Source organism: Camelus ferus, chromosome 7 (assembly GCF_009834535.1).
Source record: "Camelus ferus isolate YT-003-E chromosome 7, BCGSAC_Cfer_1.0, whole genome shotgun sequence".
NCBI lineage: Eukaryota > Metazoa > Chordata > Mammalia > Artiodactyla > Camelidae > Camelus > Camelus ferus.
The window spans coordinates 60318304-60344799 of record NC_045702.1 but is presented as its reverse complement, the minus strand read 5'-3'; the positions used below and the strand labels follow the sequence as shown (position 1 = coordinate 60344799).

General features: G+C 37.6%; 2 protein-coding genes and 1 long non-coding RNA gene across 3 annotated transcripts in view; 2 read left to right on the top strand and 1 right to left on the bottom strand.

Annotated features, from left to right (window-relative positions):
* LOC116664971 overlaps positions 1-20256 on the top strand; it is a 32314-nt gene extending 12058 nt beyond the window's left edge. Inside the window, exons 2-3 of the long non-coding RNA XR_004321537.1 lie at positions 14031-14102; positions 17865-20256. This is a non-coding gene — a long non-coding RNA (uncharacterized LOC116664971). The remainder of the gene's footprint in view (positions 1-14030; positions 14103-17864) is intronic.
* On the bottom strand, positions 888-26258 carry PON2 (paraoxonase 2). Its single transcript, XM_032483981.1, has 9 exons — positions 26046-26258; positions 17437-17507; positions 11583-11638; positions 7977-8142; positions 7310-7436; positions 5631-5831; positions 2981-3062; positions 2128-2256; positions 888-1509 (listed from the first exon to the last, which is right to left on the bottom strand). The coding sequence occupies exons 1-9, from the start codon at positions 26117-26119 to the stop codon at positions 1351-1353; spliced, it is 1065 nt and encodes a 354-aa protein (XP_032339872.1). The 5' UTR covers positions 26120-26258; the 3' UTR covers positions 888-1350.
* Positions 20732-26496, top strand: part of ASB4 (ankyrin repeat and SOCS box containing 4) — a 139313-nt gene continuing 133548 nt past the window's right edge. The window contains exon 1 of the mRNA XM_032483978.1: positions 20732-22224. Coding sequence (XP_032339869.1) covers positions 22131-22224 — 94 coding nt within the window. The 5' untranslated portion in view covers positions 20732-22130. The remainder of the gene's footprint in view (positions 22225-26496) is intronic.

Below are 26496 nucleotides of genomic sequence, written 5' to 3'. Positions count from 1 at the left end.
ATTTAAAAGTCTTGAAATGATTCATCTCAAAGCAGAACTCAAACTGATACCTATAAACACAAAAAAAACTGTATATTAGGAAAAAGAGTAAATAATGACACCCTCATTAGTTCCACGGCAGAAGCTTCATCCAGTGGGTAATGGTAGAGCCTCTGACATCAGAAATAGATTGAGAGCCGCCCTTACTAGGTGTATGACCTTGAACATCTGTGAAATGTTAACAGTGACATAATATCAATACCTACTCCCTCAGGGCTGTAATTAGGATTAAATGAGATAGTGAATGTGCCATTTTTAGTACATTGTCTTTCACATTATAACTGACAAATATTCTGATGATAGTGAGGCCAAAGATGGGAAAAAGTATGAGAAGTGAAGTGTTTTGATAAGTTACAATGGAAAGAAACCCGTGACAGTCTCCCTCCAGGGCTTAAGGAGAATTTACAGGAGGAATAGCAAGTGGAAAGAGTGCTCCCCTATGAGGCAGACACCATTGGTACTGATCCTAGCATTGCTAGCTCTGATTAACCGTGTGGCCCTGCACAGCTGACTTCATCTCACTTGATGAATTCACAATTGTATTCAATGAGGAGGTGGCATGACTGACCTTCCAGCTCCAACCTGTTATCTCCTCTTTGTATGCAAGGTGGGCGCCCATAAAGGAAGAGAGTGGGTGGAATACTCCATATTAACTGAGAATTCCAGTTGCCATATTTAGTTGATTCTTTGTTTTATTTTATTCAAATAAAGAGCTTATTTTTTCCAGCTTTCAATGAGAAAAGTTAACACTGCCATGCCTGCCCATCCCAAGGAAACCCCACGAGGAAGTGGCCACTTTCCCATTCTCCCCCTGAGGCTATGCCTTGAGAATTAAACACAGACAAAGCTTGGATTTTAGTTAGTCTTTAATATAACTCCAACTCTTTAAAAGTAAACAAAGATGTAAATACAAAACATCAACACCTGTTATCTATCAGTAGTTCTGAGTCACAGTGGTCACACTGGTGGAGCTGAGGTCACTCACATTTTAAGGACATATAATCTACCCTGTTTCAGTGGAATTCATGCTCTGGCAATTGAAAGACAGACATGAGGCTTATTTTGTGTAAAGTATATTCACTTTATGGAAAGCAGCTTTCTTCTCTCTCCTTTACTTGGCATTAAAAAAAAAACTGTTCATTTTCCTTTTATGTTAAAAGCGCTATGTGAACTGAAGGGGGCCTTTCCTTACTGAAATAAAATTAACTATACATGTTATGCATGCTGCTGGTTAAATTCCCTCGGAATTAGCAATTCATAGAAAATTAATTGTTAAGAGAAGTCAGAGCACTTACAGACCAAAAGGACAATTTAGAGTTCACAATACAGGGCTCTGTGATATAAAGTGCCTATGAGCAGCTTCCTATCATACACTGAGGCCACAGAACTTCCTTGGAGCACAGATCCGTTGTTGGCATAAACTGTAGTCACTGTAGGCTTCTCAGATAGAATATTCTGGATGCGGAGAACCTATTCAGGAGATACAAAGGATTAATATAGAACCACCATCCACCCAAGACACTCAATCGCCAATAATCCCTGTCTTCCACAAAGACACAATGATTCAGAGGACATGCTGTTGAAAATAGCAGTTACCAATTTTTTTAATGTTTAAATTACTTTCTTAAGCCTTCAAAGAAAGTGCTTTCTTAAACCATGTAGTTATTGCATGCCAACACAGGATTGAGTGTTATTACAGTAATTGAGCATTAACAGTAATACTTCCACAGTAATGTGCCTACTTTCTCGCTACTTTTGCATGAGCAAAAGTCATGTGGTGAGCTGACAATAAGCCAGGTATTTAAAAAATTGCCACTATACCACACAGCACATATCTTTATAAAAAGGTCTTTTGACTAGTTTCCACCATAATTTAATACATCGAAAGATTACCTTTCTAAGAGTATTTGAACAAAGTAAAATTCTGCCAATTATTGGCTTAACACAATTACAAAACCAGCCACCACATAAGTATATTGTATTATTGGTTTAAAAGGACTAAACAAACCATCTCTGGGACAGTTTCCTGTATTATTAGTTCAAAAGGACTTGAATAAATAAGGTTGAAAAACTGAAAAATATAAAAACCTCTGATGAGGGAGGGTTGTTCGGGTCATAAACGAAGAGCTTCTGGCCATTAGGATGACAGCCTACCAAGATGTCCCCCGAGGAAGGATCAATAGATAAATTATCCACCAATGTATCCAACTTGAGTACCTTCCAAATGAAAAAATGTCAATATCTAAATGACATGAGAAACTTGATTAAATAATTTAGAGCTAACCTTTCCTGCCACTATGAATATGGGGAAATAATACCCATTTCCTGCTCCTACCCCATTAACACCAAAATTGCTTAAAATAAATTTAATACACTGGTAAAGAGTCACTTTTCATTTTTCCTGAAATTAAGAAAGTTAGGGTGATAATCAATCTCTCTGAAACATGAACTCCTTTTCCCTTAAAAGATGCACAAGGATCAGTTAGCTCAAGGAACTCATTCAAAGCAAAATAGGAAATTGTTAATCAATCTAAAATATGTGTTGTCAAGCAGGAAGAAAATAATAATGGTGTGGAACCCAATTTCTACCTTCATTTATTATTGAAAGAACTGACAACTTGCATAAATCTTCATTTCAGAATTCATCTATCAGTCTTTTCAATTGTGCAGATTCTTATTGGAATTCATAGGGTGCCATCGGTACTTCATGGAGTGGGCTGTAAGTCTGATGCAAATATCCCTTGCAACCCACTGCTGATTACAGAATCAGTCAGTCCTTGTGATTAATAGGAAACAGGAGGTATAGGGAAGTAACAGTGAAAACCCAGAACAGCAACACTGGCAACCATATTCTGTCCTAAGTGAGGTATGGTTATAATATAGTATAACTATGCAATTTCAAGATTAATGTCTACTTTATATATAGAAAAAAATATTTTACCTTCAACTGAGTTAAATTCATATTAGGGTGTTTTTCCAAAACATGAACTTCATGAGCCAGTATATCAGCTACATAAATGTACCTTTGCAGGAAGGACACACTGGTTAGAGCCCCAAGCCAATACAAAGCTTCATGAACAAAGTATGAAAAATAAGTCTTAATAACTTGCCAAGGAACTAATCAATGATGCACCCTAAAGGAATGCTTGATAAAGGTCAATTTTTATTTAAAAAGTAAATTTTCAAAATCAATTCAGTGTTGCTACAACAATCATAGAACTGTTAAATTATTTTTCAAGAAGTTTGTAAGGAAAAATAATATAGGACATCATTTAAAATATAGTCAGTGATCTCTGCCATGGAAAGGACACTGAAACAAATGTTTGCTTCAGAAAAAAAGCCTTTACATTTCACAATATAATTTGATATTTCAAGGGATCATTTACATGTAGAAATATGTGGTATAGAACAGAATGCATTTTATCAGAATTTTAATACTCATTAATATTTAATAAAATATTAACATATTGAGAAATTTAAGAGTTAGAGATAAATATCTATTCAGAACAATCTGTGTACATCTAAGGAGTGTGAATTAATGGACTACTCTACAGTCATTTTCCTCATTGAATTGACTGTTCCATGGCAACTATTCTATTAAGCAATTATAGTGTGTAAAGCCATGAACTCAGTATTGTGACAGATATAAACATGAAGAAGACACAGCCTTTTCTCCTGAAAAGTTTATAGTGTACTGCAGTGATCAGATGGTTTGTACACTTTAAACAAATAATACAGTATGATTGGTACCATGAGAAATATTTCAGGTCTAGAGACTGAAGAAATATCTAACTCCTGAGAAGACAGAAGGAAGGGGCATCTGCAGTGGACTTGGACGGAGAGACTGGATTTGAGGATAGGAGGACAAAGCACCTTCTAGGTAGAAAAGAAAAAAAAAAAAACTTGTAAGCAAAGGCACAGGGCAAGAATGAGAGAAACATGCTTGTAAAATAAGGAGTTTTTGTCTAAAGCATGGTAAGTATGGAAACAGTAGAAGAGGGAGGTTGGAACTAGCCTATTAGAGAAAGTCCAGCAGTTTAGCCTGCCTTGGTTTGATAAGCAATTGGGGTCCACTGAATTTTCAGAATAACAGAGTGGCATAATAACAAATGGTCGGCTCTGTTCAACAGTTACTGAGTCTGTGCCTTGTGCCTGGCCATGCTCAGTGTGAGGAGTCAAAGATGAAGCAGACAGAGGTCTCTCTTTAGGCCTTGAAAGGGCAGTGGAATTTAGAAAGACAAAATTAGCAATGGTGCAAAAAAATTGAAGTGGACTAAAAACAAGTGGGAAGAAAGGTGATACTCCAGCCAGAGACGGTGAGAACCCGGACCAGGCAGGTGTCAGTGGGAAGGAAGAGGGGGTGAGGGTTGGGGACGGAAGCATAGGCAGTACTAATGTGACTCGCTCAACAGCTGGATAGGAATGGTGAAAGAGAAGGAGGTAAAGCTGGATCTCTTATTGTTATTATTTTTAGCTTGGGTGACTGGAAAGTTTTCTCCCCAACTCTCATAATTGCAAGATGAGAGTCGGGGAGAAAAACAGATTTGGTGGGAGAGGTTGAACTGGGTCAGTTGTAGACAATTTAAAATTAAGTGATTCTACATTCATTTTCTGTGATCAACAAGAAAGAAGAAATTGTGTCATGCAAATAAAGACATTTAGTTGTCAAGGAGTGCCAGATTTATTTCATATTATTTTTGTAGTAGTTTAAATTGTTCAGTGTGCTAAGATAATAAAAGGCAACGTTAATAAAGAATTTAATATCCTTTCTATAGGCTATAGTTTGACATATTAAAAATACATAATTTTGGGGGGCAATTTGGCATTATCTATTTAAGTTAACATTTAAAAGGATCACTCTTTGAGTGAGTAGTACTGTTTTGAGGGGTTTGTCCTACAGAAACACTTGTACAAATGTGCAAAGAGGAGGGGCTTATAGCACCACATTTAGCCAGTGCCCAGTGGGCAATGGAACCCAGGTCTATATGACTCCAGAATCTGAAGATTTAACCATTATGCTGTAATCCTCCCTTAGGGGGTTTTTCCTTAAAAATATTTGGATAAGTTTCAATAGTAAATGAGAAATAAAAAATGATTTTTATACAGAAAAAAAAAACCCCTACATTTCCATCAACAGAGAATTGGTTAGTTTAAGATCATCCTTATAATAGAATAATATGCACCCAATAAAACAAAATATATTTAAAAGGGAAACACCTATCTGATACTTTAATATGTATATGTAAACATAAATCCATTGTATAAAAATTTACATTTATAAATTAAATTTTACAATGATATACATATCAAATTTAAATATTATATACAAATATATATTTATATATTATATGTAAATATATGGTACATATAATTTTATATTGTATATAAACATATATATTTTAAAATATATCACATATAACATGTATTATATACTATAGTATTATACTAATATCCATAAATATTATGTGTATTATATTGACTAGGCCAAAAATACCAAGTAAGCTATATCTACAGTGATTAAAAAAAAGCAAAGTGAAAAATCTGGGCCAGCACTATGAGAGAAATGAAGATACTTCTATAAGAGGTCATACTTTTTATCAGGTGAAATATTGATTCCATTTGCTGAATCAAATCCTTCTGCTACCACTTTAACTTCATTTGGACTGTAGTAAACAACATTTGTCCAGTGTAAGTTCAAGTATGTTTCCAAATACTTTAAGAAAGGATCAGAGAAATAGTGGTCATTGGTAGCATAGAAATGTGCTGGTCCAACAGCTACGATATCATTCACACTGAAAGAGAAAAATAACATGTGAGAGAAAATAAAAAGCCAGTTGGTCTCCACATTAAAGATGAAGGATCCAGGAGGTTTTACACAGTATGTGCTTTAAACTTTTCGTAAGAGGTTTCCCGGGAAAAGCTCAGCTAAAATCACATGGCTAGAGTCATATGTAATCTACTATAATATCATTTGCTGGAGAACAATTTTGTATGGTACCAGGTAATTTGAAGACAGGTCACTTAGTAATTATGGTGAGATTATTATAAAAGAAGAACAAACTTGGTGCCAACGGGATATGTTTTTGACAGCAAGAAATGTAGGGTTTAACCACAATATGAAAGGACACAGCTGTCCATACTGTGGAGCTCCGTGGAGCCTCATTGGCTGGTGAGCTAGTTGGGCTGTCAGTAACATTTACCTAGCTTCCACTTTCTCACTTGCTGGATTTTCCAGAGTTCCTTTGCTTAGTTATTAGTGAGACTAATGTTGACTGGTTTCTACCTGATTCACAAAGCCGACCTGCTGAGAATGAACAGGCACTTAATAAACACTTGTGGAGAGATGGATGATGAAATTGCCATAGTACAATGCTTCAGGTGAGAGATTTATATGCTAAAAACAATTACATTTTCAAAACCAGTTAGGCAAGGGTGTTATTAAATTTAAATTCCAGTTACCCTATGCAAAAACTTCTGAAAGAGCTACTTTCTCCTTTGTTAAATGAAAACCAGAGCTCCAGGGAAGGTGGACTCCCTCTTTCTGAAAGAGTTCCTGAATGCAGAGACTGCCTGGATGGTACTTAATGCTCCTACTTACTATGAAGTGAATTTTTGGAAGAATGATTGGAAGTTACATGCTTCCTAGATAGAGAAGTAGAAATTTAAAATATTCATCAAGTCCAAACATATAAGAAGCAGCTGAGCTGGGGAGGGGTGCATCATTCTCTTTTAGCCACATTATCAACCAGCTTTATGTTCTTGAAGTGTTAGTGACCCACTTCCAATTCTGTAGAGTCATTAGCCCATAGCTACCCTGTGAAAACACTTGGTGTTAGTCCCATACTAAGCATACAAACTCCATAAAAGGCAGGCTACTCTTCTTTGGCAGGACAGGTATTATTATTATTTGGATGATGGGTCATCTGAAATGGAAGGTGACAGAAGGAAAAATGGTGAGGTGTGTCTTCTACTCTCCAGATGGCCCTGAAGAGCAACTCCCCTGCACCCGGCATTTCAACATTTCTCAAGGGAACCCACAGAGAACACTGACTATTAAAATGAGTGACATTGACTTTCCCTGCTCTATAAGGACACTATACACATATAAGTACATGTACTTGTTTGTGTGTGTGTGTGTGTGTGTGTGTGTGTGTGTGTGTGTGTGTGTGTGTGTATGTATTTTAGCCCTCTTATAAAAGATGAGAGACCATCAGAGGGAATATTTGAAAATGCTAGAGATAAATTAGAGAATGAAAAAAGAACTTATTACCTTGGAAGGAGCTCATGTTTGATTGTTTTTAGATGCAAAAGAGAATTTTCTTCCTCTTCAAATTTAAAAATTTCCACTGTATTTTTGAATTCTGGGTGGTTTACAACAAAGAGATAAACTGTGTCATCTAAAGAATTGAAAGAACAGAGTTAATTTACAAGACATAACCATAGGACCTCTCTGGGCAGACAGTGACATTTAAATACCACGGGCAAGGAAAGGTTGAATGTTATAAGCTGTTAGAAGACCTAACAGATCATTCTTCTTCCCCGTCTTTCCCTTCGCTGTCTGGCTGGTGTTATTTCTGATCATTGGTCCCCTGACCTTTAAGAAAGAGTGTTTCCTACTCCATATACAGAATTCATGAATAATCTGTTTATAGTTTAATTCAGAAATATAGCTCTTTTTTCAATGCAATGATAATAGATATGTGAAAAGGTTATAAAAATCTAAACATTCTTTCAGGTGTTAACTGTTAGAAATTTCAAAATGTAATATAACTCACTGCCAGCTGAAGAGGCAAATGATCAACTTATTTGTATGAAGAATACAGAAATAATTAATGAGTTAATTGTTCTCTTACTACAGATATGACCCAAATCTATTTTCCACAGTTATTTGCAAGTCATTATAAGTTTTTTAACATTGGTACCTCATCGGTTCTTACCACTGTCTATGAAAGTGCTGATACCATGTGGATTAAACAAAGCCAAATTAAATCCACGGCTGATTCTTAATTCCAGTGCCCTTGGGTTTTCTTCTTTTAGATCCATCATTAGTATTCCTCCAGGCTTATCTGGTGCAAAACTGTGGAGTCCTGGATATTTTAGACCCTTTTTAAACAGAGGAAAAGTTAAATATGAAAGTTTAAGTATTTTTGTGGACTGAAGTGGCAACTATAAATAAATGATAGAGACTTTGGCTAATGGTGGTGGCATAAAGCTACAAACACAAAGCAGGGAGGAAATGATAGAAAAAATAATTGGGAGCTGGTAGGCTGAAAGAGGAACAATAACTGGTATTTTTTAGTTGAGGCAGAAAACTAGGGGTTTAGTCTCTTCAGAGGGTAACCAGAAGGTTGGTGAACTGGGAGAGGGCAGGCAGAGTCAAGAGTAGAGATAAGCCTCTATCTGACACACATTCATTCTCTCCCCATTGGGATGGGAGATGGACTTTGTCTCATCTGTTCACTGCTAGACCCCAGGACCTCGATCAGTGCTGGCATGTAGTCAGTCTGTCATTTTCCCACTGATCCCTCATGTCCCTTATATCGTGTACTAAATCCCTGTTTATATATTGGCCTGTTGGAGGACTCATGCCTATTCCTGTGTCAATTTGCTACTTTTTAATTACTATAGCTTTTTAAAAGATATGGTGTGTGTGTGTGTTGTGTATGACAGTTCCTCATATCCCACACCACATTGCTTTACCGTTTACAAATACATAGTTTTAAATATTTCTCCTCATTTATTTTTCTGTATAAATTTCAGAAACTAAGTTGCTGTTCTGAATGGAACCTTATTATTATTACTAGTAGTAGTAGTGTATTTTCGATTTGGTATTTCCTAGAACACAGTAAAGTGATTGAGTTTTATATGTTCGTTCATTTTGAGTCCAGCCATTTCACTGAACTCTCCTATTTGTCTAAGAGTCTGTTAGTTGAATCTCTTGGACTGTTTAAAAAGCAGGTAATTGCACTGTTGAAAATAATAGCATTTTTTTTCTACTTCATATTTCTTTTTCTTACTTTATTGGGTTATTAAGAACTCTAGTAGCTTGCTGATGGTTATAGTGTTTTGGGGCATTTTCTTCCTTTCCTGAACATTAATAGGAAGGCAGCTAATGTGTCACCACTAAGAATGATGTTGCTGTAGGTATCTGGAAGTTTTTTTCTATGTCTAGTTTTCTTGGAGCATTTAATCAGGAATGGCTGTTGAATTTTATTTAATGCTTTTTTTGGCACTCACTGAAATAACCAAGGCCTTTTCTCTCTTAAATCTTTTAAGTCATATTTTATGCAAACTTAAAAGAGTACCAAACAAAATAAAATCTCACTTTATGCACAAATCATACATAGTAGAAATTTTCTCCAATTAAAAAAAATCTATCAAAATTACATAATTTCAAGACCCAGCAAGCAGAATAAATTGGAATTATGCTATTGTTACATGGTAGTGCCAATTCAGTGGTTAATAATCTCTGTTCTTTATCAATATCCCATAAACAATTGGGCTTCAATGTTTCATTCAGGGATGGTAGTAACTCTTCACAGTTATTTCAATACTCCCTATCATTTAAATCTGTTTTTTTTCTTTTAAAAAACTTTATTTCCACTTGTAGTAAAATACACATAATGTAAAGCTTACCATTTTCACTATTTTAAAGTGTACAGTTCAGTAGTGTTAAGTATAATCACACTGTCGTTTAAATTTTTTCTATTCTATTCTATGTCATTCAGTTCCTCATTAAGTGTGACGTTAGTTTTGAGGTGACCCTCAAGTCTTTACTTATGGAGTAGGATAGGTTAATGGGCTAAAATGCGTGGAAAAAGATCAAACAACTGCCATGATGTAGGGGTTGTTCATTTAGAAAGGAGCTCATTCTGGCAGACATTAGAGTCAATGCTGAGTAAATTTAAAAACATCAGTAAAATAGAATTGTTTCTAAATTTGGAAAAAGATAAGAAAAGCCATGTAACCAAGGAAGGATAAGAGAAGAACAAGCAGAAGAAACTCTGTTGACATGGCTACAAGATCATTGAGACTGTGTTAAGTCCCTCAGCTAAAATGGCTATATATCTGTGTGCTTGGAGACCTCACCCCAGCTAATTGATTTATTTCTGGGGGTAAAATCTTGAAATAGGTGAGTTTTGGATTACACAAATCTCTGAGAATAGCTTCTTTGCAAAAAAAAAAAAAAATCAACTGCATTCTACTTTACTCTGGATTTTTGCATCCTTAGTTATGAATAATGTTGACTAGGAGTCCCAGTGTTTTTTCCTAAGACTATAAGACATATGAGCAAGCATGTGCTTCTGAACAAACACACAGTCCTACTAGAAATACTGTTTTACTCATGGTGTGTAGATAACTAAATAAAACTTTTCTTTTAAAACTTTAATATAAATGCTGGCGTTTCGGCCAAAGCCCACAGTATTTCTCTTCTCCCTCTGTGGTAGCAACCAGCTGCTCACAGTCTTTCGTATAAAAACCATCAGGAACCTGAAGAGTGTTCTAACCCTCATTCTCATCTAAGCTGAGTTCTCTCACCTTTCTCATAAGTCTGACAACTATTTTATTAGTGTTGCGACTCCCTTCTAAAGCATCTCCAAGTTTTTAACATCTTTCCTGAGTCTCCGAGCTTAAAAATAACAGCTGCTGAGAGGGAAAAGAATAATTACAGGCCACCTTCAATGTTGGATACTTCTTCCTCCAGGAAACCAGAACTGATGATGATGCCAAGGACCCTCACCTCGGCCCACACTTAGGGAAGAGGTGGCAGAAGCTGCTCATCAACTCACACATACAGTCTTCTAATTAGAATGCGTACTGGTGTAGGCTAGCATCACACAGGCCTATCAGTTGTAAAGTCTTTTCTACTGTTTGCTTAGAATGGTTATTGTTTTTCAGCTTATAAAAATAAGGCCAAAGTCATAAATAAATAATCTCAGTCAGTGACTTTCCACTTATGATAGGCTATTCAGGGATAAAAAGAAAGACATTTCTCTCATTAACAGAGGTAAAACACTCAGGATTATATATTCCCTCCTTAAAAAAACAATGCCTGCTTGTTCTCATAAGCAAAGAAAGCTTTCTGTTTAATCTTTAAATTTGGGCTTTAAATTATAGGGAGAAAAAAAAAACCTAGCGAAAGAAAATGAATGAAAAATACTGTGCCAGCCTTGATCTGGGAAAGTTGGTATATTGTTTCAAAATAAACAATAATGACAAGAACACTAGCTTCAAATTGAATATCTAATAGGAAGCAAGATAGATGTTGTATTTAAAACAGCATGATGTAGTATCAAATATCCACAATAATGCCCCAAATATCCTTTTTAATAATGAACTTTTAAAACATAGGTTGCATTGGAATATTTTAATGCAAGGCTTGAGGAAGATTTCCAAGATCCTGTTTGACCTGTCTTTTTTTTTTTTTTTCCCCAGAACATGTTTTTGAAAGTGAGGGACTTTAAAAACAAGTCACTACTCTGCAGGCCTCATCAAACTTCCTTGTACCTCCTCCACTGTGACTAGGGAAGGAAAATACTTACCACACTAAAGAAAGCCAGACCATTGGGAAGTATGTCAATATCTTCAGAGCCAGCTTCTGTTAAGTTCGAGAAATAGATAAATGTCATGTTCAAATTCTGTGATTTGCTGGGTAGAGCTTTGTTTACTTTATCAGTGTCTGTATCTTTTGGAATGCTTTGGATTTTTTTTTCAAGGAACCACTCTCTTTAATAAACGTCAGTCTAAATCCCTTCCTGCAGTGAACTTCTGACTTTAAATGTTAGATATTTTATGTTTACTCAAATCAAAGTCAAGTAATCACCACATTTCCAGCTGTAACACAGGAAAAGTTGACATCTGTACACTCTTATGATAAATATCCAGATGTCTGTACAAAAGTAATTGACATCAGGGGAATATTACTTTCAGAATGAAGGGCTTATAGTCACTTAACCATGCAAATATCTTTGTCCCTTTCTCAGCTCATTCAATTTGAAACAAACGCAGACATTTCTCTCATTAACAGAGGTAAAACACCTGGGATTATATATTTCCTCCTTAAAAAAATAATGCCTGTTTGTTCTCATAAGCAAAGAAAGTTTTCTGTTTAATCTTTAAATTTAGGCTTTAAATTACAGGGGAAAAAAACCTAGCAAAAGAAAATGAATGAAAAATACTGTGCACCTAAGCCAGCTGAAGCTTCAAACATGGTCTCTGAGACAGGCTACAATTACTATTGATTGTTTATTGATTGTCTGCAGTACACTCAACACAACACAGCAAATAATTAGACATAAGATCTTCCCAGTGGTCTCACTGTGTAAATTCCACAGACAGATAATAGACCCAACATAAGAAAAGAGGAATAAAAATGGCTTAGATTAAGCCAAATCATGACGCATTCTTTGAGTCCACAAAATCCAATCTTCCCCTTTAAGCCCTCTCCAAAGGATTTCTCCAAGATTATTTCTAGGTTGTCAAAAACAAATAGCACCTATCCAGCTATTTAGGTTTTGATTCACAAGTTTGTATTTGGCTGGTTGCCTCCAGTGTAACCAGCTCTGTCATAATGGAGAAAAGCAAAAGCAAAAAAAAGCCAAGAAGTTCACTTTGTAATGCCATCTGCCTGTTCCTCAACAAGAAGAGATACACAATCTTAAGCATAGTATGGTGGAGGAGCTCTTAACCTGGGGTCTGTGGATCCCCAAGGAGCCACAAGTGGGTTTCAAAGAGCCTATGAACCCTCTGAAATTCTATGCAATGCAAAATATATTCTCTATGTACAGATAAGAAATTTTCTGTGAGAAGGGTTTTTGGCTTTCAGCGGATTCAAAAATGGATCTGTGATACCCTAAAAGAGTTAAGAACCACTAGACTTTAGTCCCATGGTGGTTCTCAACTGGTAAAGAGCAAGGTCCAAGGAACCCTGTACCACATATATATATACACAAACACAACACACAAACACACATATACATGTGCACACAGAATTCTAGTCCAAGTTTTGCTTTCTGGATCCATTTAGTAGGAGCTCAATTAATTAAAATTTATTGTTTCTGAAAAATTATTTAAGACAATTTAATTTCATTGTGTACGTACTTACATAGAAAAAGAAAAAGATACATAGAATAAAACAGTTTCTTTGGGTGGTAGGATTATGACTGATTTTCATTTTCTTCTTAATACTTTACTTTGTTTTAAAATTTTCTACAAATAATGTTGTTTTAATAATCAAGAAAAGAATGATATTTTAAAAAGATATTTTCATTGCAATTACATTATAACTTCTTTCTGTTTAATCCCATTGCCTAATTCTAATGGAAAAAAAGTCATATCTATAGCTTTCTTTAGAATATTTTTCAGATCTACTCCCCCACCTTCATTTCTATAGCATTACTACAATAGGCTTTTATCATCTCATAAGACCTCTTTGGTGTGATTACTACAAGAGTAGTCAAAGCTGGAGAAATTTTTTTCTCCTCTAATTCAATAATAGAAATAGTAGTAGTATTAGTGATAACAATAATAGTTACTAGCATATATTAAGTGTTTACCAAGTACCAGGCTCCTTGTAAGTACTTTATATATGTTAATTCATATAATTTTCATAACCCTGAGAAGCAATATTATTATCTTTTATTTTAGAGTAGAGAATATGGAGCCTTTAAAAGATTAGGTAAATTGTTCAAGGTCACAGACTGGGAAGCTGGGACTTAAGTCTTTTGTTCTGACTTAAAAGCACACAGAAAAAATACAACCTAACATTTAATGAATTTTCTTTGTCAGAACTATCCCCTGGTTCCTCTCGGAAGACACTTTTCTTTGTAAATCCGTCTGTGGTCAATTCCGTATGTTGGTTTTCCCCCTAGAACTTTTGCTTCCATACCTCTCACCAAGATCTTTTCTTTAAAATCTCTTTCAAACTGTCTTTCTCGAGAAAGTCTTCTAGCTCAGCACAATTTGATTCTGATCTCTTCTTATTCCTTCAGCAATTATCTGTGTCAGAGATGGCCAACGGCTCTCCAGGATCCGGACGCCCCCTCCTTCCCTTTCAACTGCAGGTACGTGGCAGTATTTCCTACCCTTTCTTGCTGAGAGATGTGGCCATTTGTCTGAGTTCAGGTTAATGGGATGTGAGAGTACAAGATGGATGCAATCACTGAGTAAAATAAAGGGGAAATCATATCCATGTAGATTTTCTTTCTACCCCTTCCTGCTGGGAAATGGCAACAACTGGAGTTTTAGTCTTGGACCAAGATGGAAGCAGTATGTTGATGATAGCTGTGTTTCTTCATCAGCCTTTGCTCCAGAATGACCACATGAAGCACAGCCACCTAATCACCCTGGGCCATTTGCTTGTCTTTGGACTGTCACATAAAAGAAAATACTTTTCTCTCTCCTCTAAGTTCCTTACTGTGACTTTATGACAGAAGATCAGTCCTTGCCATACCCAACAGACTATCCAAAATGCACCTGTCATTCTCCACTTTTTTGGTTCTTTAATCAGGTATGTGTGTTAATCACTCTGGGAGAAGACACTATATTGAAATTTTTTTTCAAAAGTTATTTAACATTTCTGAGCCTTGGGTCGTTATCTGCTATTTAAAAAAAGAAAGAAAAAAATATGTCTGTATCTCACATAGTGGGTTTTCTGTTTTCCTTCTCATAGGTAGATTATAAAGGACTTGATGACAAGGGCTACAAACTGTAATGCTTTTTAAAAACTCTCTCAAGCAGCAGTTATTATAAATATCTTGATTGCCACAAATATAAAACCATATATTAACTAAAGAGAAAATAATCCATTCAAAATTTTGTTTTAGTCCAGGACTCTGAATACCAGCATTTTCAGACATTAAGCAAATGTTTTACACTTTTAAGCCTCAAGTAGAGTTAACAAGCTCTTTAGTTATCATTTTTATTATTGAGATGTTGATATTATAGCAAATCTTGGTTCCTGTCTGTAAGATACAGTGGGCAAGAGTACAAAAAATGGAATAAATAGAGCTTACTTTCTGACCCCCAGAAGGCACACATCCTGAATGATATATAGTAGATAATTATTTATTAAGACAGAAAGATATGAGATGATATATATAAAGCACCTAAGAAATGCATAGAGTTCATTTCCTGGTGAATGTAGCCTTGGGGGGTGTGTGTGTGTGTGTGTGTGTGTGTGTGTGTGTATGTGTATGTGTGTGTGTGTGCACATTGATGGGGATGGAGAGGAAAGGGGATGTAGTCTTACCTCTTGGAGGGATTAGTTGGCCTCAAGTGCATGGGTGTTACTGTTTCTAAAGTTGAAACTGAAAAACAGAACCCTCCTACTCTTGCTGCCTACCATGAGAAGTTGCTTTTGCCTATATGGGAAAAGCGTATGCCCCATACACTGATATTCCTTTGTAGTCAAAGACCACTGAATAAGCAACTGCTGTTAAAAACATAAAACCACAAGCTATTATTAGCCATTATGCATCACTGATATAGCATTCAACAAATGTTCATATAGTGTATGCTAACCACAGAGCAAAAGCAAAGAAGAAAGAAAAAAAAAAAGCACAATTCTAATTAGATCTAAAAATGTATCCCAAATGGGCTTCTAATCACTCATCGTCTTCGCTCTGTTGCCTTTTGAAGTGCCTCAGAGGCATTAAACACTTCACAAGAGAGGCCATAGGTGACATATTTCCTCATTCTTCCCAATTCTAGACAGCAGCTCACACACATCACAACATAAAGGTCACAAACACAGACAGATGCCTGTTCAGAATACAAAAGTTGTTGGACTTGTTTTTCTCCGAGGAGCCCTCTATCCCAGTGAGTTGTAACAGCAATACGGTTGGCAGTTTGTCCTGTAATGTGTCTGGCAGTGCCCTATTGTCTACTCTGAGATTTGAATTCACATAAGGTGGGCTTCACAGGACCAAGGACTGTTTAATAATTTCACAATTAACTCAGTAGCAAAAGTAGCCTTTGAGATCACCGACTCAGCCTCCCAATTTGTACCACGTCCCTCACAGATGCCATCTGGCTTGTGCTTGAGTGACTGGTTCCTAGGGGGCTCTTTGTGTTTGCAGCCAGAAGGCAGGAGGCAGTTGCTGAGTTCCTTGGAACTCCAGACAACCTGAACTCTAGAACTGTCTGCATTAGCTAGCATGGATAATCTGGTCAATCTGGACAGTTTGGTACTTGACACCGAGTTTGTATCTTCCTGCTAAGTGTCTGGGCAACTGAAACTAAGTGAGGACACCCCAGGAGAGAGAAGTCAGGGAGTCTGGTGAAGGGGGACAGGACTGGGAGAAAGCACAAAAGCAGCAATGGAAAGAGAAGACGAGAACACAGAGGAGACAGATGTATGGAGAGAGAGAGGTGAGTAACAGAACCAGAAAGACGCTCTGATGTAAAAAAGGCTGCTCTGAAAACTGATAGGTTCCAGGAAAATGAAGTCTTCTTGTGGGTGATCCAGAAAAGGCCCACTTTGTTTTTGCTAAAAGAGCACTGTGAACTGGAGTGAGTGTGGTTTTAAATATAAGCTGTTGAGTTTATTAGTGTTGACAACTAAAGGGCAACTTAGCAGTGACTATCAAAACTTTAAACATGTGTGCTAACTAAACAACAATCCCACTGTTAAAGATTTATCCTTCAGATAAATAAATGCAGAGCTCTATGTACGATGACGTTCACTGATTTGCTTGGAGTTGCAAAAACTGCAACCACTCAAATGTGCATTAAGAAGGAACTGGTTAAATAATCATGGTACGTGCGAATATTTAAAAGAATGAAGTAGATCTACATGTGCTGGTGTGGAAAGTGGTTTGCACTGCATTCAGAATAAAGCAGGTTGCAGAATATAATCTTATACTAAGATGCGATTTGTGAAAAATGTAGATAGAAATGTATGTGCATATATTTGTTTGCATTTGCACTGGAAATATCAGAAAGGATGAAAAAAAAGAAACTCTATCTCTAGAGTTATTTTTGTCGGGGGTGGAGATTTTGTTGGGAGATTTTAATTTTCCATTTTATAACTTCTCTTCCTTCTGACTTACCTTCACCAGCTGATTGCTGGGGTAATGGAACACAGAATTCACTGGCCACACATGACAAAGAATACAGACTTGACAAAAATAGTTCAGCAAAGTCACTAAACAAACAACAAATCTAACAATAAACATAGGATTGTACAAATAATTAATAAATCACAGTGAGAGTAAGAAAGAAGAAGAAATACAGGGTGCATGAAATCAAAAGAGACTGACTGAAAATGTTTTTTGCTGATCTAATGTGATTTTTTCCCTCCAATAAACTGTAATTGTGTGCCAAAGTAGCGTTAAGGGGTTTTTCAGCATTGGCCAAACAACCGAAGGTGTATAATGAGCATTTTCTCAGACTTACCAATTCCTTTAATCAGGTGGCAGTTTGGAAGATCTACGGATTCTACTTCTCTGGAGGCTTTAAGTCGATTCCTGTTTAAAAAAAAAAATCTATCTGTTTATGTATTCCCTGCTTTGTAGCAGAAAGGGTTTAAAGAGGCTTACAGCAATACATAAAACTACAGCATAAATCTAAAGCAGATAAAAGAGAGAAGATGGAAAAGCAAGGATAGGAACATAAAATAGCACCAGAAAGTTAAAATAAAAATGCATATCACAAAGTTTTATATGTGAACACGAGTCCTAACAGGAAGCCAATAACTCAGAAAATACAACGTGGAATGCAAGTTCCTAGGCAAATGTACACATGGCACCAGGTCCCATTTCACAGCTCTTGTGTTGTGGGAAGAGTTTCAGATGTAGAACCAGAAGCCCTGTCTTCTTTTTCAGGACCCAGAGGAGCTGAAAAATGCTCAGAGCTTCAGCAGAATGACATGGTGACTGAAAGGAGGCTAAGAGAAAATGGCAAAGTTCAGAACCCAGCTCACAGAAGACACCCCATAAAAAGTTATTAAGAAATCAGTGGAGAAGGTCCCATCCCCATCACTATTTATTGGGGTGAGAAGGCTGGAGAGCAACAACTACTCTAGCAAAACTACTTGCTGTTGCTGTCTCAAAAAAATGAAAGTGAAGAAATAATGAGAAAAATGCTGAACTCTAATAAATCATCTTCCCATCTCCTTCCCACCCTGGAGTAGAGGGCCACCAAGCAAGGTGGGCAAACACATCTGGGTTCTGTTGTTCTGAAGGCTTTCCCTCCTCTCATTGTCTCACCTTCTCTTTCTGTTCTCTACATCCATAAATTATGACAGTTGTGCTTGCGGGGTAGTTTACATTTTTTGAAGTGGTTCACACATACCACATATTTAAAAGACAAAATGACAATTTGCCACTTGGCCCTCTCCTATACATATCCTTGCCAGCTTCTGACTTCTAGATACTGAATATGGGGAGGGCTACTGGTTTCTCTGCAAAACGGAAGAAGCCTAGGCCTAGATTACCCAGAATTACCAACAGGTGGTGGCAACTATATATTTTGGCAATTCGTATGTATATATGAAAGTTTCTAATTAAAGTGTTAGTCATTATGTATTTGGAATCATATAAATCAAAGTGTTAAATTTCTTAAAACGATAAAGGAATAAAGCAATAAAACAAAAACAAATGAATAAATACATAGATATAAAATATCTATCTAGATATCTAGGTTAAAATATCTACATAAATATATAAACATAAATATATAAACTATATAGCTATAACAGAAAATTAAAAATTAAAATTAAAAACAAAACAATAAAAAATACAATAAATCTTACATCTATGAGCCCTCAGGGTGATTTAAAGGGAAAAACAAGTATAATTAGCCTAACATAAGTCGGATCAGTAATACTAGAGATGAGGATGCTGCTGCTGATACTCATGGGTGGTGAAAGGAAACCAGTAATAAGAAGAGCTAAAACTGTTGAGCCTGCACTGTACTATGTGATTTACCTGAATGAATTCATCTAATTATTAGAACAACTCTAAGAAGTGGGTATCGTTCTCCCTATTTGAGAGATGAGGAAAACGACTCTCCTGAAGTCCAGCACCCGGCTAGCAAGTCCCACTCTGGCATTTACTGACATTGTATGATTTTAGAAACAGATGTAAATTTAAGTCAGTAGGTCACAGCTACGTTTCATCAACTTTCTGTATCATGTGTTGGTTTGGGTGTCAGTTCTATTCAGCTTACTATGATGCCCATTTGGCAAAACAAAGTAGGCGTAATGAGGACTACCATCTATCTTTTTCAAAGGTAAACTGTATGGATGAAATAAAGTTCAGGTGTGTTTGAACACTTTGATATGGAGTGTTTTTCAGAGTCAACTTAGGTTTGCATCAATGACTGATGATTACACTTTGTTAATAGAGCAATCTTCATCAGCTAGTTTAGTTGCACAGTATCATCTCTAGATATGCAGACTGCCTACTATTAAAACTGAAGAGGAACACAAGGACTGTGCATAACTTTCAGTTAATCAAATCATTTTTTCTTGTCTTTCCTTTATGATAAAAGAAAGAGAGGATTTTGCTTCCGTCCTTTATGGCCCATCAAGACTTTCAGAGTCTTTTGTTAGAAAACTACTAGGCTTTTTGCCTGGCAGAGCTATCAGTTCTCCACTCATTAGCGGACTTCTGTGTTCCAGAGTGGCAGACCCTATTAGCTAACAAACCTCAAGCCATTCTCACCCCTTTCATTCTTACTCCTTTCCACTGCAGAGATGGGCAAGCCAAATATTTGCTTCCAGCCTCCTCTGTATTTAAGGGGTAATCATATGACCCAGCCTTTTGGGAAAGATAAATTTATTCCTGATAGAAAAGGCAGACACAAGAAGAGAGCTAACTGGCATCACTCCTCCCTTCTTCATGATTTTTTTAAATTGAAGTATAGCTGGTTTACAATGTTGTGTTAATTTCTGGTGAATAGCATATTGATTCAGTTATACAAATATATATTCTTCATCATTTTAGGTTATTACAAGATTGAATATAGTTCCCTGTGCTAAACAGTAGGACCTTGTTGTTCACCTATTTTATATATAGTAGTTAGTATCTGCAAATCCTAAACTCCTAATTTATCCCTTCCCACAACACGTTTCCCCTCTAGTAGCCATAAATTTTTCTGTCTGTGAGTCTGTCTCTGTTTTGTAAATAACTTCATTTCTGCCATTTTTTTAGATTCCACATATAAATGATATCATATGGTATGTCTTTCTCTGTCTGACTTCACTTAGTGTGATAATCTCTAGGTCCATCCATGTTGCTGCTAAGGGCATTATTTTACTCTTTTATATGGCTGAGTAATATTATATATGTATATAAAACATATATAATATATATATATATCTCACACCTTATTTATCCAATCCATCTGTTGATGGACATTTAGGTTGCTTTCATGTCTTGGCTATTATAAATAGTGCTGCTATGAACATTGGGGTGCACGTATCCTTTTCAGTTGGAGTTTTCCCCAGATACATGCCCAGAAATGGGCCTGCTGGATCAAATGGTAAGTCTATTTTTAGTTTTTAAAGGAATCTCCATACTGTTTTCCATAGTGGCTGCACCATATTACATTCCCACCAACAGTGTAGGAGGGTTCCCTTTTCTCCACACCCTCTCCAGCATTTATCATTTGGAGACTTTGTAATGATGGCTATTCTGACTGTATGAGATGACCCCTCATTGTACTTTTGATTTGTGTTTCTCTGATAATTAGGGATATTGAGTATCTTTTCATGTGCTTCTCAGCCATCTTTATGTCTTCATTGGAGAAACGCCTGTTTACATATCCTCATTTTTTGATTGGGTGTTTGTTTTCCCTTCTTTATGATTTGACCATACATGTACTTAGGACTACAGTAACCATTCAGCATCCTTAACGCAACAAGTATGAGGACATAAAGCCAAGACTGGAAGATAAGGAACAATATATCAGAACTTAGTTCCTTGATATGATCACTGACTCAATGGAAAAGCTCTAGAGCGACTCACCTGCAGATTGTGTATCACGTGAAAAAAGCAAGCTCCTATAAGTATAAGCTACCATTAACTTGATGTATGTTACTTGCAGCTGAAAGCACTCCTAATTGATAACAGATTTTTAGAAGTTTGGAGAATATACAAGAAAAAGTTATACAAACAAACTCTTTGTAGTAGCAGATCAATAAGCCTAAATACATTCATGCCAGAAACAGACAAATAAAGAAATGGTAAAAGCACAAATAAATGATATTTTTGCTGCAGCCTATTTGCTCCCTAAGACTAAGTCCACAGTATACTTATGAACATACTAGATCAGAGATGGCATGGCTGTTGCCACTCTGCTGTCACACAGACATTGCTAATCAATTACAGCACTCTCTTCCTTTAACCCAGGGCCAGCTCAGACACAATGTTCCAGGCCACCAATATCAGTCTATTAAAATGGACCCTCAGAACGAAAGCTATTTGCCTTCTCTGTTCTAGATTCCTTTTGCTTTTCTCACTTTCCTTTTCTTTTTCATTGGACTTTGGTTATTTTCCTTTTAGTTACAAGTATATCATATGATAGATATAATACAGGAAAAAATGTACACTGTCTTCCTTCAATTCAAAAAGCCAGAAATCATTCCTCCAATGACCCCCACCAGAAATATGTACATCAAGGCTCTTAGTCTGGGGTCCAGTAACCTTCATGGAATCCATGGGTAAAATTCAGGGATCTATGAACTCAGATGGGGAAATAAATACATCTTTACTTAAATGTCTAACTGAAACTGACTATTTCTTTTGATGATAAGTGTAGGCAACAAACCACAGAGCTTTCTACTGGCAGCACTTGTGACTGTCACTAACAGAAATCACAGATATCGTTTCACTACATTTTAGTTGTTGTAGATATCTCAAAATACCATTTATACTCATCCTTGCTTCACAGTTTCTACTGTGAGGTATTCAACTACTGCTAGATCTATTTAAGGCTTTAATAAAGAAGGTCGTGTTATTATATCCTATATTAGATTTTTTAAAATAGTTTGGCAAAAGAATTTAAGTATTAAAATTAGTATTAACTTGAATAGTATTTAAGTTTGGTTTGTAATCCTATTTATTTTATTTTATGCATTTAAAAACATGATGCTGAGGAGTCAAAGCTTCACCAGACTGCCAAAGGAATCTATAGCACAAAAGTCCAAGAACCTCTGCTCCAACATCATTGTCATCACAGGTAAGTTTTATTGAGCACACTGTTCTAGCACTTTACAGGAATGAATTCATTTAGTTTTTACAGCCCTGCTATGGAGCATATAGTATTATTATCCCCATTCTATAGATTAGGACGCTGTGGCACAAAAAGGTGAAATAAAAAGTCAAGGTCTCAGGTAAATAATGGAGCAATTCAGGCTATCTGGCCACAAAGCATGAACCCTTAACCAACACTCATTACCATGAAATGAGTAATTTCTATTACTTTCATTCTGGAAAAGGCATTACCCATCCAGAGCAGAATGAGACAGGGGTGGTTAGTTATTATTGCCTTACTGTGTGGTAACAGTAAGGACGCACCAGTTTGGAGTGCAAACATGCCTTGAGCAAACTGGGAACACAGTGTTACTGTCAGGTTTGTTCAATATCTCACTGCCTTTGAATTTACATACCACTGACTGGGCTTTATCTTTCCCATACAGACTTGTAAAACCCCTTGGAATTCACTCCTTGGGCCCCTGTAATGCTCTTAGTTAGCTAAGAATTTGTGCCTAGGCTTGTAAAGCTGAGGAAGATTTGCTCCAATGGCAGAGAAGCGAGGAGGCTGTGGGGAAGCTGGAGCAAACTGCATGGGGAGTCAGAAGAACAGGCTTAGAGGACAGGCTCAGTACTACCTATTGAACTAGTTAACCGCTCCAAGTCTCAGTTTACTATGTATAATATAGGCAGGAAGACATATATGAAGACTGAATGAAGGCAGAAACATAAAAGGGCTTTCATTCCAAATGTCAGCAAATGTACGTTTTAGTTTAATATAAAGATATATATATATAAATATATATATAAATATATGTAACACTTTGAACATGAAGACTAACACACAGTAGTCACACAATAAATGAGGAGGATGGTGGTTGAAAAAAGAGGCTGCCCCTTCAGAGATGCTCAAAAGCAGACTGTCTAGGTTCTTGATGGAGCAGTCATAAAAGGTGTTAGGCAATAAGCAGAAAGCTCAGAGGCTTGTTTTTGGGGTTCCTGCCCAGACACAGGTCTCTGAAGTACTTAAGCCTCATGATTCATTCAAGGGTGTGTGCTTTGTAACTGGGAGCACTGGCCTGGGGATATTTGTATATTTCTATTTTCCCCTTTATTGTTTAACTAGGGAGGAGTGGGAAAGCTGGATGTGATTCTCCTCCGGGAACCTTAGCCAGTTGCAGTTCAGAAGGAAAGAGACAACTTTGATTCCATTTATCCATCCAGGACGTGCTTATACTAAAAAATTATTCATCGTTCACCTGAAATCCAAGTTGCAGTTTAAGTGGGCACCCTGGGGGAGAGAAGTATCTTCAGTGCCAAAATGCCATCTCTAAAAATAGAATAATGAAATAGCAGGCACCAGATGAGAGCAAAAAACAAACTAAAAACCTGTTTTTGAAGAGCCTTTCCTTAAGTAGAGGTGAGAACATGCTGCTTTTCAAAATATTCTATGGGTCTGAAAGGAGAAATGCTATGCATTTGAGCACTCCACCAAACTCCGTAGACAGCAGGCACTTGATATTCTGCAATCATAGGGTTGCCAGATAAAATGCAAGACGCCCCATTAAATTTGAATTTCAGATAACTAATAAATGATATTTTAGTATAATTATGTCCCAAATATTGCACAGGATATGCTTATAATAAAAATGATTTGTTGTTTATATGAAATTCAAATTTAACTGGGTTATCCTACAATTTTTGTGCTAATCTACCCACCCATCATTCATTCCAACATTCTCACATTAGCCAATAAAGGATTTCAACTGCCCGATGAGGTTACCACCCTATGAAGTCACTGCTCAATAAAGCTTATTATAGTCAAGACATTATAAAGAAAAGATGCATTAAATTATAAGTTACCTATCAGATGCGTTCTGTGTAAATAAACTTTATTTACTTTTTCTTAGGTTTGCAACTACATTTATCATTTAAAGGGACTTAAATTTAAAACCTTAAGATTAGTAAGAAGAAAAAGTTGATGGTTAATAGAGAAAACTTCAACTTATGGAAACACTGTGGTCTGAACTTTAGGGACAACTTAATAAGCTTGAGAACTTCAGTGGTCTTACCTTTGAAACTGAGAGCTGGACAAATCATACAGTATCATCCAACTCAGGCATGTTCCACAGAGAAGGATGGAAAATATATACATGAAAATTAAGCTCAACATTACGTTTCTTACCGGTAAATGTTCCTCCTCCAACTCTAACCCTTCCTGCCACACAGACACTGTTCCTCCTCTTGGCATCCCTTTGTCAGCCGATGAAGCTACTGCTAAGACAACAGAGCTAGAAATGCTAGTGTCACTTTTGACTTACCCTCATCTCTAGGGATCCAGAGTTTGGGCCCCAGTTCATCTCTCCCAACCACTGCAATACTTTAGTTTCCCCAGGTCTGTTTGCTGTCTATCCTGGTACTTGTCAACTCTAACTGCATATTACAATTATCAGGAGAATTTTTAAAAATAAAAATTACTCATGCCTGGGCCCCACCCAGACCAACGGAATCAGAATTACTAGGGGGTACAGCCCAGACGGCAGCCCTCCAGGATACCTTAAGGTATAGCCAGGACTGAGAACCACTGCTCTACCCTAATCTAGCCTCCCAGGTCATCTCCACACAGCCCAACTGACTTAGATGGTTTCAACAGATTACTGTTTAAAAATTAAAACACACACGACAAACATCAGTGGTTCCCCTTTGCCTACCAAAGCAGGCCCCAATTTTTCAACTTAACCTTTAACCATCTCAAAACCTATCCTTCCCCCATCCCTACTGTTCTCATCCCCTAACTTTATGCTCCCCCGAATCCAACTATCGCTAGGAGCCAGACCTCCCCGTCCTCATTCTCTTTTTTCACCAATGCACTATCCATCTGGGATGGTCTCCTTCACCCCACACGTGTTTCACGCATCCTTCAAGGCCAATGTCAATGTCTCTTCCTCCTAAACTCCACCTTCCGTAGTTGTAATTTTTCCTCCTTAAGCCTACAGGGGTTCGTTTGTACCTCTCCTGATCATCCTGATTTGTTGGATTTCACTCCTTCCTTGCAATAGAGTAAACTTCTTAAGGGTTAGACTGGTGCCTTACTCTTATTACAGGAGGCTAAGAGAGCACATTTCTGGAATTCTTTTGCGTAAGGCTTACAAAATTTGAGTTGATATAGACTATGCCGTCTGCCTACCCGCGTTTTTTCATTATAACTAAAATGTGATATGGAGTAGGCTTGTCCTGTTTGGTATTCTGGCTTCAGGGTTCCCGGGCAGAGAGAGAAATAAAGAAGTGATGTAAAAACAGTAGCTGAACATCTCAAGTATCTTTGATCTACCGCGCCAAGATTGGGGAGCAGCGGAAGTTTCTCAAACTCTGCAGGGGGAGAGATGGAGAACAACTTTATTAAAGACAGAGGCAGGTTTGGGCAACAAAGAGCAGCAGCACTAATGACCTGAAATAAATCTTTATAATTAGTTTCAGTGCATGAGTAATAGTTTTGTTTTTAAGTTAAAGTACTAGGTTTGCCCTTGATTAAATTACCAAGCACTCTCGCCTGTCAAAATAGGTAGAAAAGAACTCTGAGCACTAAAGGTTTATAAACTTTCTAGTAAGTCTCGCGATTCAGTCCAAACTGTGCGGGGTTTGCTGGAAGCTGGGGGTGGGGGTGGAGGCGCTCCGTCGGCCGGGCAGAGCAATGCCGGATTCCTGCCCAGCTGCGGCCCGGGGCGCGAGAGTCCCCGCTGGGCCGGAGCCCTCGCCCGCAGCCCCGGCCGCCCGGATCCTGGGGACCCGAGAGGGCCCCCTACCTACCTGAGCGCCAGGAACCTCTCGCCCAGGAGCGCCACGGCTATCCCCAGCAAGCTCAGAGCCAGCAGTCGCCCCATCGCGCGGGATCCCCGCCGCCTCTCTCGGCCGGGCCGGGGAGCAGTGTAGGCGGCGCCCGCGGTCCCGCTCGGTCTCGCGGGCAGCGCTCCGCCCCGAGGCCGGCGAGCCGGGCTCCAGCTCCCGGCCGCGGCGGCTCCGCCCTCGGCCCGGGCCTTGGCCTTTGTCACCACAAACCTACCCCTTCTGACACCTTGCCTGGACGGGGAGCTGACCTCTCACGCCACATTACGCTCAGGGTGTGACACTTTGAATTCCTTCACTTCCTTTTGCAAGCAGACAACCCCACAGGCATCTCCAGCAGCCCGCATGCCTTTCTCAGTTCTCTAAACGTCAGAGACATTCCTTACGCCGCCGTAGTCTGGTATGAAATTTCGGG

What these genes read in the sequence shown, in the direction of transcription:
- PON2 (XM_032483981.1), bottom strand. Translation starts at nt 26,119, where the DNA reads ATGGGGCGACTGCTGGCTCTGAGCTTGCTGGGGATAGCCGTGGCGCTC. An exon ending in GTCTGGCTTTCTTTAGTGTG is followed by an intron (nt 8,143 to 11,582) that starts GTAAGTATTTTC and finishes CTGTTTAAAAAG; the next exon opens with GGTCTAAAATATCCAGGACT. An exon ending in ACAACCCTCCCTCATCAGAG is followed by an intron (nt 1,510 to 2,127) that starts GTTTTTATATTT and finishes TCTCCTGAATAG; the next exon opens with GTTCTCCGCATCCAGAATAT.